This window comes from Chanos chanos, chromosome 4, assembly GCF_902362185.1.
Source record: "Chanos chanos chromosome 4, fChaCha1.1, whole genome shotgun sequence".
Lineage (NCBI taxonomy): Eukaryota > Metazoa > Chordata > Actinopteri > Gonorynchiformes > Chanidae > Chanos > Chanos chanos.
This window is the reverse complement of record NC_044498.1, coordinates 14,954,508-14,971,952: the sequence shown is the minus strand read 5'-3', so window position 1 is coordinate 14,971,952 and position 17,445 is coordinate 14,954,508. Positions and strand designations below refer to the sequence as shown.

Here is a 17,445-nt window from a genome sequence, read left to right as displayed (position 1 = left end):
TAGGAAATGCACTGACCTTGTCAAATGACAATATTTGATTTACTCTTCCATGAAATGAGGCCAGTAAGTAGCATAACCATGAATAAGTGCGGTATGATACAAATCACTATTCGGCTGGTGGTGTTTGGTGTGGTGATGGGATTGGTCTTTTGTATGGGAATTTATCTCATCATCATGGGAGTTGTGCAAAGGAAACGGTGAGCTAATAACAGGATGAAGTATTTGTCAGTGGATTTTCCAATAAGAAATAATGAGTAGACTATAATACTCTCACTGAATACACTTAACATTAAGGGAATGAAATGAATAAGAATATCTTCTTCTGCTGTTTGACCGTAGGAAGTCTAAGGCTGAGAAACTTGAGAACCCATATGAGGAGACAAACAGCGGAGTGTCAAATAACGGATATGAGACTGACACTGAACAAACTGGACTATAAATGACAAAACACAGCTGGAATAATGACAAAGAGCAAAGGATATCCAGCCTAATTTACAGTGCAAAATAGACAGTGAAATGAAGTCAGTATTAATTGAAGATGTTGTACTTAAGACCAATGCTCTTGTTGATGCAAGTTTATATCAGATGATTTATTTTTGTAAAGACTGTGTGAAAATGGATGAAAAAATAAATAGCTTTTGTTTCATAATACATTGTAGTAATTGTACAGATACAGTACAGGGAATTGTATATCGAATAGATATTAAAAACATAACACCATACATTTCTGCAAAAGTTTTTGAAAACTTCAAATTAAAAGACATGCACAGAGTGTGTCTCAGACCTGTTTACGGTTTTGAATTGCTTTGTTTTTCGTGTTCTTTTTTGTTTTTTATGAAAAGCTGGTACAAAATATGGTATGAAATGTTTAGTCGCTGGAAGAGAGTGAGATGGTAAAACTCACACTGCTAGCTTTTGTGCAATACTCACTTAAAAGGATTACTTCCTCTAATGAAGCAAATGTCAATAGTTTACATACTTTTTTTTTTTTTTGAGGAAAATCACTCATGTTGGAAGTGGCTGCAATGCCATACTGCATCCACTGGAGGCTGCAGTTTTCTCTCTCTCAGGTCTCATTTTCTTTTCCAACATGACTCCTGAGCATGATTCAGCTTGCAAGTGTAAGAAACAAGGTTACAGAAAAAGTCACTTATTGTTAAGGTTACAGTTTTGTTCTGGGTTAGTAACAACTCACTTTTCATGTTCACAACTAGCGATATTTCATCAGTTATTAAACAAACAAAAAATGACGTACGGATCAAAACTTTGAGTTTTAAATAATCAGCATCATGACAAAAATTGTCATAGGACAATATTTGACATATTTCTCCATAAAATTAGATGAATAAGTAGCATAACCATGAAAAAGGGTGGTATGATACATATCTACTTAACACTACAATGGCAGTGAACTGTTTAATATGAGCATACGATAACCATATGCCTGAATTCAGGCATTGATTACAGCGTATTACTGAACATTTTGTATTAAAAAATAGAAAGAATCATCTTCGGGAGCATTTTTAAGTATGACGCGATCTTCTTCTTCCGCTTTAAGGAACCAACCCTCACAGTTGGCTGACTCAAAGCGACGATTGCGTGCTGAATCACTCGACATGTAGAAAACAAAGGGCCACACATCCGCAGCACCCTGGGAGATGCACCTCAGTTTGCTTTTTTCACAGTTCTGAAATGAAGATTAAATACATGGTTTAAAGTGGAACACAGTGGGGTGTAATTCCTTCACATAATATATTTGTTTTAAAAAATGACTGATATACATGCGGCTTATATTAAGATTTTTCAAATAACTGCTTAAACAACTTGCAGAAAGGTAATCTTAGTATGCAATGTGTAAGCATAAGTGTAGTCCGGGTGGTCAAACTTTGTTAGCACAATGATACATACTATACACTTACCTCAACCTTCAAAACTGCTCTTCCATCCTCTATGGTACATTTGAGGAAGGCGTCTGTGTCTGTGAAATTCAGTACAACAGGCATACCTTTGTATCCCTCTTTGGACATTTGTGGACTGGGCAAGATACCCCCGGTCATGTAGTAATAAACTGTGATTTTTGCTGAAATACAAGCACAAGTATGACTTCAAAAATGCTCTGTTTTCAAAAACCAACAATATTCTCCATGTTTGAATTCATGTATTTGTGATCACCACATGCAGCAGTTACCCTACTACGTCAGCCATAACATACAAGCAGCAACATGTATGTAAAGTAGACATGCATATTTATAAGTGTCTTTCACAAACACATTCTTTCACCAATTCATGTGCATTACAGTTGCATTACTCCATGTGTATGCAGCATAACAGTTTCTACAGTTTCCAGTTCCTTACGTCATGTATGTAAATCTATTTCTACTTGATTTGGATCATTTCACGCATTTCCAAAAATAGAATGGAACAAACCTGATTCCTGTCTTTTTTCTCTGATGATTGCCCGGCTGTCTGCGTGGTCAAAGTATTTCTGATTCAAACAACTCCTGAGGAAGACCACACGCTTGTTGTATCGTTTTAAATTCAAAGTTCCTGTGTGCACTGAGAAGAAAAGAGATTCATTAATTACTCCTTTGTAGTACTGTTATTTTAAAGGTTCGCATAGACACAAAAGCATATGAATGTTCAACGCAACACTTTGCTGAAGCTGAACAAAGTTTGTTTTCTGAATAGCTAAGCAAATCTCTCCTACTGAACAATAGGTGTGGTATTGATTTTCAAACAGATTACTCACATAAGATCACCTCATTTGAAGACAAGACAACATCACTACAACGGCATTTTATGCCTTCGCAGTCCTCAAATGGGCACCCTTCACCACAGCCCCGTGATGTTACCACAGAGATGCTGGTTTCTTTCAAGGCAGTTATAAGAACATCATCAGACCCATTTTCAGTGCTGCCACTGTCTTTGTCCCCGCTCTCCTCCTCCACACCAGAGCTCTCTCCATCCTCGCCATCATTCTCCAGATCCTCCTCACGGAACATTTCTAAGCTGAGGCATAGAAAAGTTTCCTCTCTGGATGTGGCGTGGAGGTCTCCAGGTTCTTGGCATTCTTTGGCTGGATTATCCATGTTTGATTGGTGTATGGTCTGAGAACAAATATAGTACATATGCACATGTAATGAACTAAATACTTGATCAGAAAACAACCTTTTTTAAGCATGTGATCTTCTTGTATTTTTTAAATGTTTTTTGAGACACTGTATTAATCCCCGAGGGGAAATTCAGACTGCATTTAACCCATCCGAGCAGTGAGCACACACATACCCGGAGCGGTGAGCAACCGCGCTGCAGGCACCCTTTTGGTCACAAGCCTGCTTCTCTAACCTTTAGGCCACGGGCTGCCCCACGCACTGCATTTTCCCCACTGGGGATATTTGAGAATATCCCCTGTTGGTAAAATTCCACGACAGCAATTTCGGTAAAAACCGAGAAAGGATAGCGACGGGTTTCACTTCCGTCTTCTTGCACACATACTCAGAATCTTGAGGTATTTTAGAAAGTGCAAGGGTATGCTCACCAGCAGAGATGAACCTGTGTTCAACATCTCGGCCGGTGCTCCTGGTGCCAAATCCTGTATCGCCGCATCATTGATCATTAGAAGTTTGTCTCCCTTGCTAAGGAAATACAAATGAAAATCTGTCAGATCTCAGGCAGTTCACTGAGGTCACAGACATATTTGTGATTGTGTGTGAAACCATGTGCGTATGTGTGTGTGTGTGTGTGTTGCTGGATAGAAATGTCTACCTTGTAAACCCGCTTTTATTATAGAGTGTAATGTTCTCCACTTCATAAAGATGCTTTCCGTCTTGGTTTCTTTGAGGAATTGAAATAATCCCCTTGACACAGCTACCCTAAATAGTGGAGGGAAAACAAAAATACACAATATGATCTAGAAAGACTCTTGCAGGTTTACTTCAACACAATACAGCAATACTACACTGTAAAAGAACCTAAGAAACAACTTAACCAAAGTAGTATGTCAGCCAAGAAGCCACGTGTAAGAAGCTAATACACCTTACCTCGACCTCCATGATTCAGGCAGAGCTTGTCAGTATGCAATTCTGCCTCTGTTGCTCATGTCCTGCTTTATAAAGGGAGATTGTCTCATTTGCATTTTAGGGGTTGAGTCAAGTTGCAGGAAGTCAAAATCTTGTTCATAGACCATTTTACCGAGAGGAAGAAGTAATAGACTGCTTCTAGTAACTTGCGGTGTAAAACGTGAGAGAGAGAGAGAGAGAGAGAAAGAGTCAGGAGAATGATAGATAGATAGATAGATAGATAGATAGATAGATAGATAGATAGATAGATAGATAGATAGATAGATAGATAGATAGATAGATAGATAGATAGATAACACAGAGACCATTACCTCAATAAAACAGTCATCCTTGTCAATTTCTTACTAAAACAAAAATATTTTAAAATTCAAGATATGTGGTGGGTTTATTTTTATATATACACAAACACACACACACACACACACACACACACACACACACACACACACACACACACATATATATGCAATATGAGGGGCCAAACAGGAAATATATGAACGCAACTGAATATATAAATATAAATCCTGAATATATAAATCTAATTCTGAATATATAAAACTAAGTTTGTACAGAGGCACATCACAAAACAAACGTTTTTCTTTTTTCAATAATTTCTTTTTTTTTTTTTCCCTCATAGGCTACTGAGTGAGCAAAACAAGTTAGACAAGTTAGGAAATGCACTGACCTTGTCAAATGACAATATTTGATTTACTCTTCCATGAAATGAGGCCAGTAAGTAGCATAACCATGAATAAGTGCGGTATGATACAAATCACTATTCGGCTGGTGGTGTTTGGTGTGGTGATGGGATTGGTCTTTTGTATGGGAATTTATCTCATCATCATGGGAGTTGTGCAAAGGAAACGGTGAGCTAATAACAGGATGAAGTATTTGTCAGTGGATTTTCCAATAAGAAATAATGAGTAGACTATAATACTCTCACTGAATACACTTAACATTAAGGGAATGAAATGAATAAGAATATCTTCTTCTGCTGTTTGACCGTAGAAAGTCTAAGGCTGAGAAACTTGAGAACCCATATGAGGAGACAAACAGCGGAGTGTCAAATAACGGATATGAGACTGACACTGAACAAACTGGACTATAAATGACAAAACACAGCTGGAATAATGACAAAGAGCAAAGGATATCCAGCCTAATTTACAGTGCAAAATAGACAGTGAAATGAAGTCAGTATTAATTGAAGATGTTGTACTTAAGACCAATGCTCTTGTTGATGCAAGTTTATATCAGATGATTTATTTTTGTAAAGACTGTGTGAAAATGGATGAAAAAATAAATAGCTTTTGTTTCATAATACATTGTAGTAATTGTACAGATACAGTACAGGGAATTGTATATCGAATAGATATTAAAAACATAACACCATACATTTCTGCAAAAGTTTTTGAAAACTTCAAATTAAAAGACATGCACAGAGTGTGTCTCAGACCTGTTTACGGTTTTGAATTGCTTTGTTTTTCATGTTCTTTTTTTTTTATGAAAAGCTGGTACAAAATATGGTATGACATGTTTAGTCACTGGAAGAGAGTGAGATGGTAAAACTCACACTGCTAGCTTTTGTGCAATACTCACTTAAAAGGATTACTTCCTCTAATGAAGCAAATGTCAATAGTTTACATACTTTTTTTTTTTTTTTGAGGAAAATCACTCATGTTGGAAGTGGCTGCAATGCCATACTGCATCCACTGGAGGCTGCAGTTTTCTCTCTCTCAGGTCTCATTTTCTTTTCCAACATGACTCCTGAGCGTGATTCAGCTTGCAAGTGTAAGAAACAAGGTTACAGAAAAAGTCACTTATTGTTAAGGTTACAGTTTTGTTCTGGGTTAGTAACAACTCACTTTTCATGTTCACAACTAGTGATATTTCATCAGTTATTAAACAAACAAAAAATGACGTACGCATCAAAACTTTGAGTTTTAAATAATCAGCATCATGAAAAAAATTGTCATAGGACAATATTTGACATATTTCTCCATGAAATTAGATAAATAAGTAGCATAACCATGAATAAGTGTGGTATGATACATATCTACTTAACACTACAATGGCAGTGAACTGTTTAATATGAGCATACGATTACCATATGCCTGAATTCAGGCACTGATTACAGCGTATTACTGAACATTTTGTATTACAAAATAGAAAGAATCATCTTCCGGAGTATTTTTAAGTATGACGCGATCTTCTTCCGCTTTAAGGAACCAACCCTCACAGTTGGCTGACTCAAAGCGACGATTGCCTCTCGGATCACTCGACATGTAGAAAACAAAGGGCCACACATCTGCAGCACCCTGGGAGATGCACCTCAGTTTGCTTTTTTCACAGTTCTGAAATGAAGTTTAAATACATAGTTTAAAGTGGAACACAGTGGGGTGTAATTCCTTCACATAATATATTTGTTTTAAAAAATGACTGATATACATGCGGCTTATATTAGGATTTTTCAAATAACTGCTTAAACAACTTGCAGAAAGGCAATCTTAATATGTAATGTGTAAGCATAAGTGTAGTCCAGGTGGTCAAACTTTGTTAGCACAATGATACATACTGTACACTTACCTCAACCTTCAAAACTGCTCTTCCATCCTCTATGGTACATTTGAGGAAGGCGTCTGTGTCTGTGAAATTCAGTACAACAGGCATACCTTTGGACGTTTTGGGCAAGTTACCCCCCGTCATGTAGTAATAAACTGTGATTTTTGCTGAAATACAAGCACAAGTATAACTTCAATAATATTCAAAAACCAACAATATTCTCCATGTTTGAATTCATGTATTTGTGATCACCACATGCAGCAGTTACCCTACTATGTCAGCCATAACATACAAGCAGCAACATGTATGTAAAGTAGACATGCATATTTATAAGTGTCTTTCACAAACACATTCTTTCACCAATTCATGTGCATTACAGTTGCATTACTCCATGTGTATGCAGCATAACAGTTTCTACAGTTTCCAGTTCCTTACGTCATGTATGTAAATCTATTTCTACTTGATTTGGATCATTTCACGCATTTCCTAAAATAGAATGGAACCAACCTGATTCCTGTCTTTTTTCTCTGATGATTGCCCGGCTGTCTGCGTGGTCAAAGTATTTCTGATTCAAACAACTCCTGAGGAAAACCACACGCTTGTTGTATAGTTTTAAATTCAAAGTTCCTTTGTGCACTGAGAAGAAAAGAGATTCATTAATTACTCCTTTGTAGTACTGTCATTTTAAAGGTTCGCATAGACACAAAAGCATATGAATGTTCAACGCAACACTTTGCTGAAGCTGAACAAAGTTTGTTTTCTGAATAGCTAAGCAAATCTCTCCTACTGAACAATAGGTGTGGAACTGATTTTCAAACATTACTCACATAAGATCACCTCATTTGAAGACAAGACAACATCACTATAACGGCATTTTATGCCTTCGCAGTCCTCAAATGGGCACCCTTCACCACAGCCCCGTGATGTTACCACAGAGATGCTGGCTTCTTCCAAGGCAGTTATAAGAACATCATCAGACCCATTTTCAGTGCTGCCACTATCTTTGTCCCCGCTCTCCTCCTCCACACCAGAGCTCTCTCCATCCTCGCCATCATTCTCCAGATCCTCCTCATGGAACATTTCTAAGCTGAGGCATAGAAAAGTTTCCTCTCTGGATGTGGCGTGGAGGTCTCCAGGTTCTTGGCATTCTTTGGCTGGATTATCCATGTTTGATTGGTGTATGGTCTGAGAACAAATATAGTACATATGCACATGTAATGAACTACATACTTAATCAGAAAACAACCTTTTTTAAGCATGTGATCTTCTTGTATTTTTTAAATGTTTTTTGAGACACTGTATTAATCCCCGAGGGGAAATTCAGACTGCATTTAGCCCATCCGAGCAGTGAGCACACACATACCCGGAGCGGTGAGCAACCGTGCTGCAGGCACCCTTTTGGTCACAAGCCTGCTTCTCTAACCTTTAGGCCACGGGCTGCCCCATGCACTGCATTTTCCCCACTGGGGATATTTGAGAATATCCCCTGTTGGTAAAATTCCACGACAGCAATTTCGGTAAAAACGAGAAAGGATAGCGACGGGTTTCATTTCCGTCATCTTTCGCACATACTCAGAATCTTGAGATATTTTAGAAAGTGCAAGGGTATGCTCACCAGCAGAAATGAACCTGCGTCCAACATCTCGGCCGGTGCTCCTGGTGCCAAATCCTGTATCGCCGCATCATTGATCATTAGAAATTTGTCTCCTTTGCTAAGGAAATACAAATGAAAATCTGTCAGATCTCAGGCAGTTCACTGAGGTCACGGACATATTTGTGATTGTGTGTGAAACCATGTGCATACGTGTGTGTGTGTGTGTGTGTGTGTGTGTGTGTGTTGCTGGATAGAAATGTCTACCTTGTAAACCCGCTTTTATTATACAGTGTAACGTTCTTCACTTCATAAAGATACTTTCCATCTTGGTTTCTGTGAGGAATTGAAATAATCCCCTTGATATAGCTACCCTAAATAGTGGAGGGAAAACAAAAATACACAATATGATCTAGAAAGACTCTTGCAGGTTTACCTCAACACAATACAGCAATACTACACTGAACAGCAACCTAAGAAACAACTTAACCAAAGTAGTATGTCAGCCAAGAAGCCACATGTGAGAAGCCAATAAACCTTACCTCGACCTCCATGATTCAGGCAGAGCTTGTCAGTATGCAATTCTGCCTCTGTTGCTCATGTCCTGCTTTATAAAGGGAGATTGTCTCATTTGCATTTTAGGGGTTGAGTCAAGTTGCAGGAAGTCAAAATCTTGTTCAGAGACCATTTTACCGAGAGGAAGAAGTAATAGACTGCTTCTAGTAACTTGCGGTGTAAAACGTGAGAGAGAGAGAGAGAGAGAGAAAGAGTCAGGAGAATGATAGATAGATAGATAGATAGATAGATAGATAGATAGATAGATAGATAGATAGATAGATAGACAGATAGATAGATAGATAGATAGATAGATAGATAGATAGATAGATAGATAGATAGATAGATAACACAGAGACCATTACCTCAATAAAACAGTCATCCTTGTCAATTTCTTACTAAAACAAAAATATTTTAAAATTCAAGATATGTGGTGGGTTTATATACACACACACACACACACACACACACACACACATATATATATGCAATATGAGGGGCCTAACAGGAAATATATGAACGTAACTCTGAATATAAATTTTAAATACGAAAATATAAATCGAACTCTGAATATATAAATGTAAATCCTGAATATATAAATCTAACTCTGAATATATAAAACTAAGTTTGTACAGAGGCACATCACAAGACGAATGTTTTTTTTTTCAATAATTTCTTTATTTTTTTTCCCTCATAGGCTACTGAGTGAGCAAAACAAGTTAACATTTTAAAGCACAATGAGAGACAATCAAACAAAAATGTTAAGGATTTCAAGGATTTCACAGAAAAGACAGAGGACCATGTGACTCAATGATAAGTTCATAAAAGTATTTTACATACTTTTGAGGAAATGCACTGACCTTGTCAAATGACAATATTTGATTTATTCTTCCATGAAATGAGGCCAGTAAGTAGCATAACCATGAATAAGTGTGGTATGATACATATCTACTTAACACTACAATGGCAGTGAACTGTTTAATATGAGCATACGATAACCATATGCCTGAATTCAGGCATTGATTACAGCATCTTACTTAACATTTTGTATTAAAAAATAGAAAGAATCATCTTCGGGAGTATTTTTAAGTATGACGCGATCTTCTTCTTCCGCTTTAAGGAACCAACCCTCACAGTTGGCTGACTCAAAGCGACGATTGCCTCTCGGATCACTCGACATGTAGAAAACAAAGGGCCACACATCTGCAGCACCCTGGGAGATGCACCTCAGTTTGCTTTTTTCACAGTTCTGAAATGAAGTTTAAATACATGGTTTAAAGTGGAACACAGAGGGGTGTAATTCTTTCACATAATACATTTGTTTTAAAAAATGACTGATATACATGCAGCTTATATTAAGATTTTTCAAATAACTGCTTAAACAACTTGCAGAAAGGCAATCTTAATATGTAATGTGTAAGCATAAGTATAGTCCAGGTGGTCAAACTTTGTTAGCACAATGATACATACTGTACACTTACCTCAACCTTCAAAACTGCTCTTCCATCCTCTATGGCACATTTGAGGAAGGCGTCTGTGTCTGTGAAATTCAGTACAACAGGCATACCTTTGGACGTTTTGGGCAAGTTACCCCCCGTCATGTAGTAATAAACTGTGATTTTTGCTGAAATACAAGCACAAGTATGACTTCAAAAATGCTCTGTTTTCAAAAACCAACAATATTTTCCATGTTTGAATTCATGTATTTGTGATCGCCACATGCTTAAGCAGTTACCCTACTACGTCAGCCATAACATACAAGCAGCAACATGTATGTAAAGTAGACATGCATATTTATAAGTGTCTTTCACAAACACATTCTTTCACCAATTCATGTGCATTACAGTTGCATTACTCCATGTGTATGCAGCATAACAGTTTCTACAGTTTCCAGTTCCTTACGTCATGTATGTAAATCTATTTCTACTTGATTTGGATCATTTCACGTATTTCCCAAAATAGAATGGAACAAACCTGATTCTTGTTTTTTTTCTCTGATGATTGCCCAGCTGTCTGTGTGGTCAAAGTATTTCTGATTCAGACAACTCCTGAGGAAAACCATACGCTCCTTCATTTTTTGAAAATTCAAAATTCTTGTGTACACTGAGAAGAAAAGAGATTCATTAAATATTCCTGTGTAGTACTGTCATTTAAAAGGATCACATAGACAGAAAAGCATATGAATGTTCAATGCAACACTTTGCTGAAGCAAAACAAGGATTGTTTTTTCTTAGCTTAGAAGCTTTTAAGCTTCTCTCTCTTTTGTTTAGCTTCTCAATAGCTAAGCAAATCTCTCATACAATAGGTATGGAATTGATTTTCAAACAGATTACTCACATAAGTGCACTTTATTTGGAGACAAGATGACATCACTATAACGGCATTTTATGCCTTCACAGTTCTCAAATGGGCACCCTTCAGCACAGCCCCGTGATGTTACCACAGAGATGCTGGTTTCTTTCAAGGCAATTATAAGAACATCGTCAGACCCATTTTCAGTGCTGCCACTGTCTTTGTCCCCGCTCTCCTCCTCCACACCAGAGCTCTCGCCATCCTCGCTATCATTCTCCAGATCCTCCTCACGGAACATTTCTAAGCTGAGGCGTAGAAAAGTTTCCTCTTTGGATGTGGCGTGGAGGTCTCCAGGTTCTTGGCATTCCTTGGCTGGATTATCCACGTTTGATTGGTGCATCATCTGAGAGTAAATATAATACCACTGCACATGTAATGAATTAAATATTTAATCAGAAAACAACCTTTTTTAAGCATGTGCTCATCTGAGAATATCACCTATTTGGACAATTCAGCGACAGCAATTTCGGTAAAAACCGAGAAAGGATAGCGATGGGTTTCACTTCTCATTTCTTTTATACATATTCAAGCAATTAAGAATTTTAGAAAGAGCAAGGGTATGCTCACCAGCAAAGGTAAACCTTTGGTGAACACCTCAGCCAGTGCCTCTGGTGCCAAATCCTGTATCGCCGTATCATTGACGATTAGAAGTTTGTCTCCTTTGCTAAGGAAATACAAATGAAAATCTGTCAGATCTCAGGCTGTTCACTGAGGTCACAGACATACTTGTGACTGTGTTTGACACCATGAGCGTGTGAGCATGTGTGTGTTTGTGTTGCTGGATAGAAATGTCTACCTTGTAAACGCACTTTTATTATACAATATAACATTCTCCACTTCATAAAGATGCTTTCCATCTTGATCTCTGTGAAGAACTGAAATAATTCCTTTGACACAGCCATCCTGAATAATGGAGAGAAAAAAGTAATTACACGAAATGTTCCAAAAGCACTTTTGCAAGTTAACCTCAACACAATATAGCAGTCCTACACTGAAAAGCAACCTAAGAAACAACTTAACCAAAGTAGTATGATAGCCGAGAAGCCACGTGTAAGAAGCTAATACACCTTACCTCGACCTCCATGATTCAGGCAGAGCTTGTCAGTATGCAGTTCTGCCTCTGTTGCTCATGTCCTACTTTATAAAGGGAGATTGTCTCATTTGCATTTTAGGGGTTGAGTCAAGTTGCAGGAAGTCAAAATCTTGTTCAGAGACCATTTTACCGAGAGGAAGAAGTAATAGACTGCTTCTAGTAACTGTTGCGGTGTAAAACGAGATAGAGAGAGAGGAAGAGAGATAGATACATAGATACATAGATACACAGATAGATGATTAAAGGTTTATTTCATTTTTTTTGGTTCAGCACTCCTGGAATTCCAGAGATGGAACTATTCACAACAATGATGGCTTGTGTCAGTACTACTTCTCTGAAAAGATCGATATTGTGTAAGTATTTAACAACGTATGCATTGCTTTGAATTGATTGAAACTCATTACAGAGCATTCTTTATGTCATAATAACACTGCTATGGAAATCTCTTAACTGATAATATGCACTCCTACAAAGAAACTTCAAGGATCTCATTCAATTTTGTGTTCACTGATCCAACCAATCCAGCTGTGATTACTCCCAAAGCAGAAGTGGAAGCAGCTATCTGGTAAGACCATAGCTGGAAAGGCTTTATTCTGACTGGCTATAAACAGTACCTAGAGACCATTACCTTAATAAAACAGTAATCCTTATCAATTTCTCAAAACTAATCAAAAATATTTTAAAATTCAAAATATTTGGTGGGTTTATATAAACACACACACACACACACACACACACATATATATATATATATATGTAAACATCTCAATATATGCCGAGAGCATCCACAGGAATATGTCATTTATAATAAGTGCAGACTTCCTCAGTAAATAAAAAGTATGACTATGTCCACACAGACCATCCAGAGGATGAATCAACAGCGTGTTCCAACTGAGTGATGGATGGATTTGAGTTTGTGGGTCTTCAAGCAACACCAACGACTCCAGTGGAAGAGAAAATCACTATTTCACTGGTGGTGTTTGGGGTGGTGATGGGACTGTTAGTGTTTGTTTATTTTACCCTTATGGGAATTCTGGGGGGTGGGAGGGTGGCAGTGAGCAAAAACAGGATGAAGTGTTTGTCTGTAAATTTCACTACTGCCAGGAATGATTAGACCACAGTATTCTTACTGAGTTCACTGAAGACTAAAAGAGATTAATAAAAATATTCTTCTCCTTTTTGACTCTCAGAAATCTAAGGCTCAGAGCCCATGTAGAGGGCCAAGGAGAACAATGTCAAATAATGCATTTGAGAAGAACACAGAACAAACTGGACTAAGAATGACAAAACACACCTGGGATAGTGACAAAAGCAAAGGATAAATTTAATTTCCAATGCAAAAGAGACAGAAAATGGAGTAAATATGAAGTAAATATATAAGCTATATAATGCTTTCTCACTGGAGGAGAGTGAGATGCTAAAATCACACTCCAAGATTTTGTGCAGTGCATATGTAAAAGAATTAGCTGCTCTTGTGAAACAAACGTCAAATGTTGATATATAGACAGATGTTGATATTTTACATACTTTTGAGGAAATGCACTGACCTTGTCAAATGACAATATTTGATTTATTCTTCCATGAAATGAGGCCAGTAAGTAGCATAACCATGAATAAGTGTGGTATGATACATATCTACTTAACACTACAATGGCAGTGAACTGTTTAATATGAGCATACGATTACCATATGCCTGAATTCAGGCATTGACTACAGCATCTTACTTAACATTTTGTATTAAAAAATAGAAAGAATCATCTTTGGGAGCATTTTTAAGTATGACGCGATCTTCTTCTTCCGCTTTAAGGAACCAACCCTCACAGTTGGCTGACTCAAAGCGACGATTGCCACTCGGATCACTCGACATGTAGAAAACAAAGGGCCACACATCTGCAGCACCCTGGGAGATGCACCTCAGTTTGCTTTTTTCACAGTTCTGAAATGAAGTTTAAATACATGGTTTAAAGTGGAACACAGTGGGGTGAAAATCCTTCACATAATATATTTGTTTTAAAAAAAATGACTAACATACATGCAACATATCTTAAGATAACTCATTAAACCCCTTGACATGGAGCCATAAGTTAAATGTGTTAGCACTACTGTTACCAAACATTGATTACATTTTCAATTTACACAGATGTAATCTGAATATGCAATGTGTAAGCATAAGTATAGTCTGAGTGGTGCACCGATACATGCTGTACACTTACATCAACACTCACAACTGGACTTCCACCCTCTTTGGTACATCTGAGGAAGGCTTCAGTGCCTGTGAAATTCAGTACAACAGGAATACCTTTGTATCCCTTATTGAGAGTTTGTGGACTGGGCAAGATACCTTCTGTCTGGTAGGAGTAAATTGTGATTTTTGCTGAAAGACAAGCAGAAGCATAAACTGTCAACAGTTCATGAGTATTAAACTTACTCTACTTCATGGTATATGCAGCACAGTAGTTTGTAGTGTGTTCCATATCTTACCTTTTACATATAGGTCTAGTTTTACTTGATCTGGTCTGTTTGATATATTTTCTAAAATAGAATGGAACAAACCTGATTCTTGTTTTTTTTCTCTGATGATTGCCTGGCTGTCTGTGTGGTCAAAGTATTTCTGATTCAGACAACTCCTGAGGAAAACCACACGCTTGTTGTATCGTTTTAAATTCAAAGTTCCTGTGTGCACTGAGAAGAAAAGAGATTCATTAATTACTCCTTTGTAGTACTGTCATTTTAAAGGTTTACAGAGACACAAAAGCATATGAATGTTCAACGCAACACTTTGCTGAAGCTGAACAAAATTTGTTTTCTGAATAGCTAAGCAAATCTCTCCTACTGAACAATAGGTATGGAATTGATTTCCAAACAGATTACTCACATAAGATCACCTCATTTGAAGACAAGACAACATCACTATAATGGCATTTTATGCCTTCGCAGTCCTCAAATGGGCACCCTTCACCACAGCCCCGTGATGTTACCACAGAGATGCTGGTTTCTTTCAAGGCAATTATAAGAACATCATCAGACCCATTTTCAGCGCTGCCACTGTCTTTGTCCCCGCTCTCCTCCTCCACACCAGAGCTCTCTCCATCCTCGCCATCATTCTCCAGATCCTCCTCACGGAACATTTCTAAGCTGAGGCGTAGAAAAGTTTCCTCTTTGGATGTGGCGTGGAGGTCTCCAGGCTCTTGGCATTCCTTGGCTGGATTATCCATGTTTGATTGGTGTATGGTCTGAGAGCAAATATAGTACATATGCACATGTAATGAACTAAATATTTAATCAGAAAACAACCTTTTTTAAGCATGTGCTCATCTGAGAATGTCCCCGGTTGGGAATATTCAGCGACAGCAATTTTTGTGAATACTGAGAAAGGATAGTCACAAGACTCACTTCTCACTTCTCATTTCTTTTATATATAAGTATAAGGGTATGCTCACCAGCATAGGTGAACCTTTGGCCAACATCTCGGCCAGTGCCTCTGGTGCCAAATCCTGTATCTCCACATCATTGATCATTAGAAGTTTGTCTCCTTTGCTAGGGAAATACAAATGGAAAATATGACAACAGACATATTTGTGATTGTATTTGAAACTGTATGCATGTGTGTGTGTGTGTGTGTGTGTGTGTGTATGTGTGTGTGTTTGTGTGTTAGGGGTTTCAAAATGTCTTTACCTTGTGAACCCACTTTTATTATACAATATAACGTTCTCCACTTCATAAAGATGCTTTCCATCTTGGTTTCTGTGAAGAACTGAAATAATCCCCTTGACACAGCCACCCTAAATAGTGGAGGGAAAACATAAATACACAGCGTGATCTAGAAAGACTCTTGCAGGTTTACCTCAACACAATATAGCAATTTTACATTAAAAAGCAACCCACAAGCAGCTTAACCAAAGTGGTATGTCAGCCAAGAAGCCAAGTGTGAAAAGCTAATAAACCTCACCTCGACGTCCATGATTCGAGCAGAGCTTGTCAGTATGCAGTTCTGCCGCTATTGTTCATGTTCTGCTTTATAAGAGGGGATGGCCTCATTTGCATTTTAGGGGTTGAGTCAAGTTGCAGGAAGTCGAAATCTTATTGAGAGGTCATTTTACCAAGAGGAAATAATGGACTGTTGCTAGTAACTGTTGCAATGTAAAACACAAAGAGAGGGACAGAGAGAGAGGGAGAGAGAGAGAGAAATAGAAAGACAGACAGACAGACAGGCAGACAGACAGACAGACAGACAGACAGATAGATAGATAGATAGATAGATAGATAGATAGATAGACAGATAGATAGATAGATAGATAGATAGATAGATAGATAGATAGATAGATAGATAGATAGATAGATAGATAGATAGATAGATAGATAGATAGATAGATAGGAGTATCCATAGGGCTATTCCTCTGCAGGCAGCCATGTAGGAGATGAACCGTTATGTTTCAAAACTAGGAACGGGCAATGTGAGTTTGAAGGCAAATTAAAGAACACCCAGTTGTAGGAAGGTGTGTAAAAGATGACTAGTCAGATTGTATTACATTCTTCCACTGCTCAGACATCCAGATTTTGGCTTTTCACTAATTTACTCACTGAATCGTTTTGTACTGTTGATGACCACTGCTTCTTTCAAGCTGATCCTATCCTCAATTCTTGTTCTTATTTGATTTTGGGAGAGCAGTTCCCAGCATGGTAGTCTGCAGAAATCTTTGTGCTCATTGTAATGCCTTGATAAACAGATTTATGAATTTATGGCAGTCCCACCATAAATATTTACTTTTTAAAACTGTTTATGGTGCAGCTGGGTGGTAGTAGGGGTAGATTTTTGAGCATTCTTTGTTTTTTGTAGTCCCTCTTTCCCCCAATTTCTATTTCTCCTCACTTATTCAACTCCTACACTGACCAGAGAGGTCAAAGACCACCATATGACAACACCAAACCGGTCCTACTGATAGAACAGGACAACTGCCCACTTCAGCTATCTCAGGCAGATGTGTGTAAATCTTTCAGAAGGGTAAACAAACGTAAAGCTCCTGGTCCTGACAATATTCCGGGCCGTGCTCTCAAAGCATGTGCATACGAACTGGCAGATGTCTTCACGACCATCTTCAACCTTTCCCTGAAACAATCTGTAGTCCCCTTATGCTTCAAGACCACCATCATTCCAGTCCCGAAGAAAACAAACGTGAGTTGCCTTAACGACTACCACCCAATAGCACTCACCTCCA

The 17,445-nt window shown here is 37.9% G+C and overlaps 1 protein-coding gene across 1 annotated transcript; it reads right to left on the bottom strand.

The window, feature by feature from the left end:
• Nucleotides 1-13,949: 13,949 nt before the first annotated feature.
• On the bottom strand, nucleotides 13,950-16,190 carry LOC115810183 (uncharacterized). Its single transcript, XM_030772110.1, has 6 exons — nucleotides 16,179-16,190; nucleotides 15,905-16,011; nucleotides 15,670-15,766; nucleotides 15,105-15,462; nucleotides 14,443-14,603; nucleotides 13,950-14,165 (listed from the first exon to the last, which is right to left on the bottom strand). Exons 1-6 carry the CDS (start codon nucleotides 16,188-16,190, stop codon nucleotides 13,950-13,952), a joined length of 951 nt encoding a protein of 316 aa, XP_030627970.1.
• Nucleotides 16,191-17,445: the final 1,255 nt, after the last annotated feature.

Coding starts and splice junctions, on each gene's coding strand:
- LOC115810183 (XM_030772110.1), bottom strand. Junction 15,767..15,904: donor AATAAAAGTGGGTTCACAAG/GTAAAGACATTT, acceptor GTATTTCCCTAG/CAAAGGAGACAAACTTCTAA. Junction 15,463..15,669: donor CCAAAGGTTCACCTATGCTG/GTGAGCATACCC, acceptor ATTTGCTCTCAG/ACCATACACCAATCAAACAT.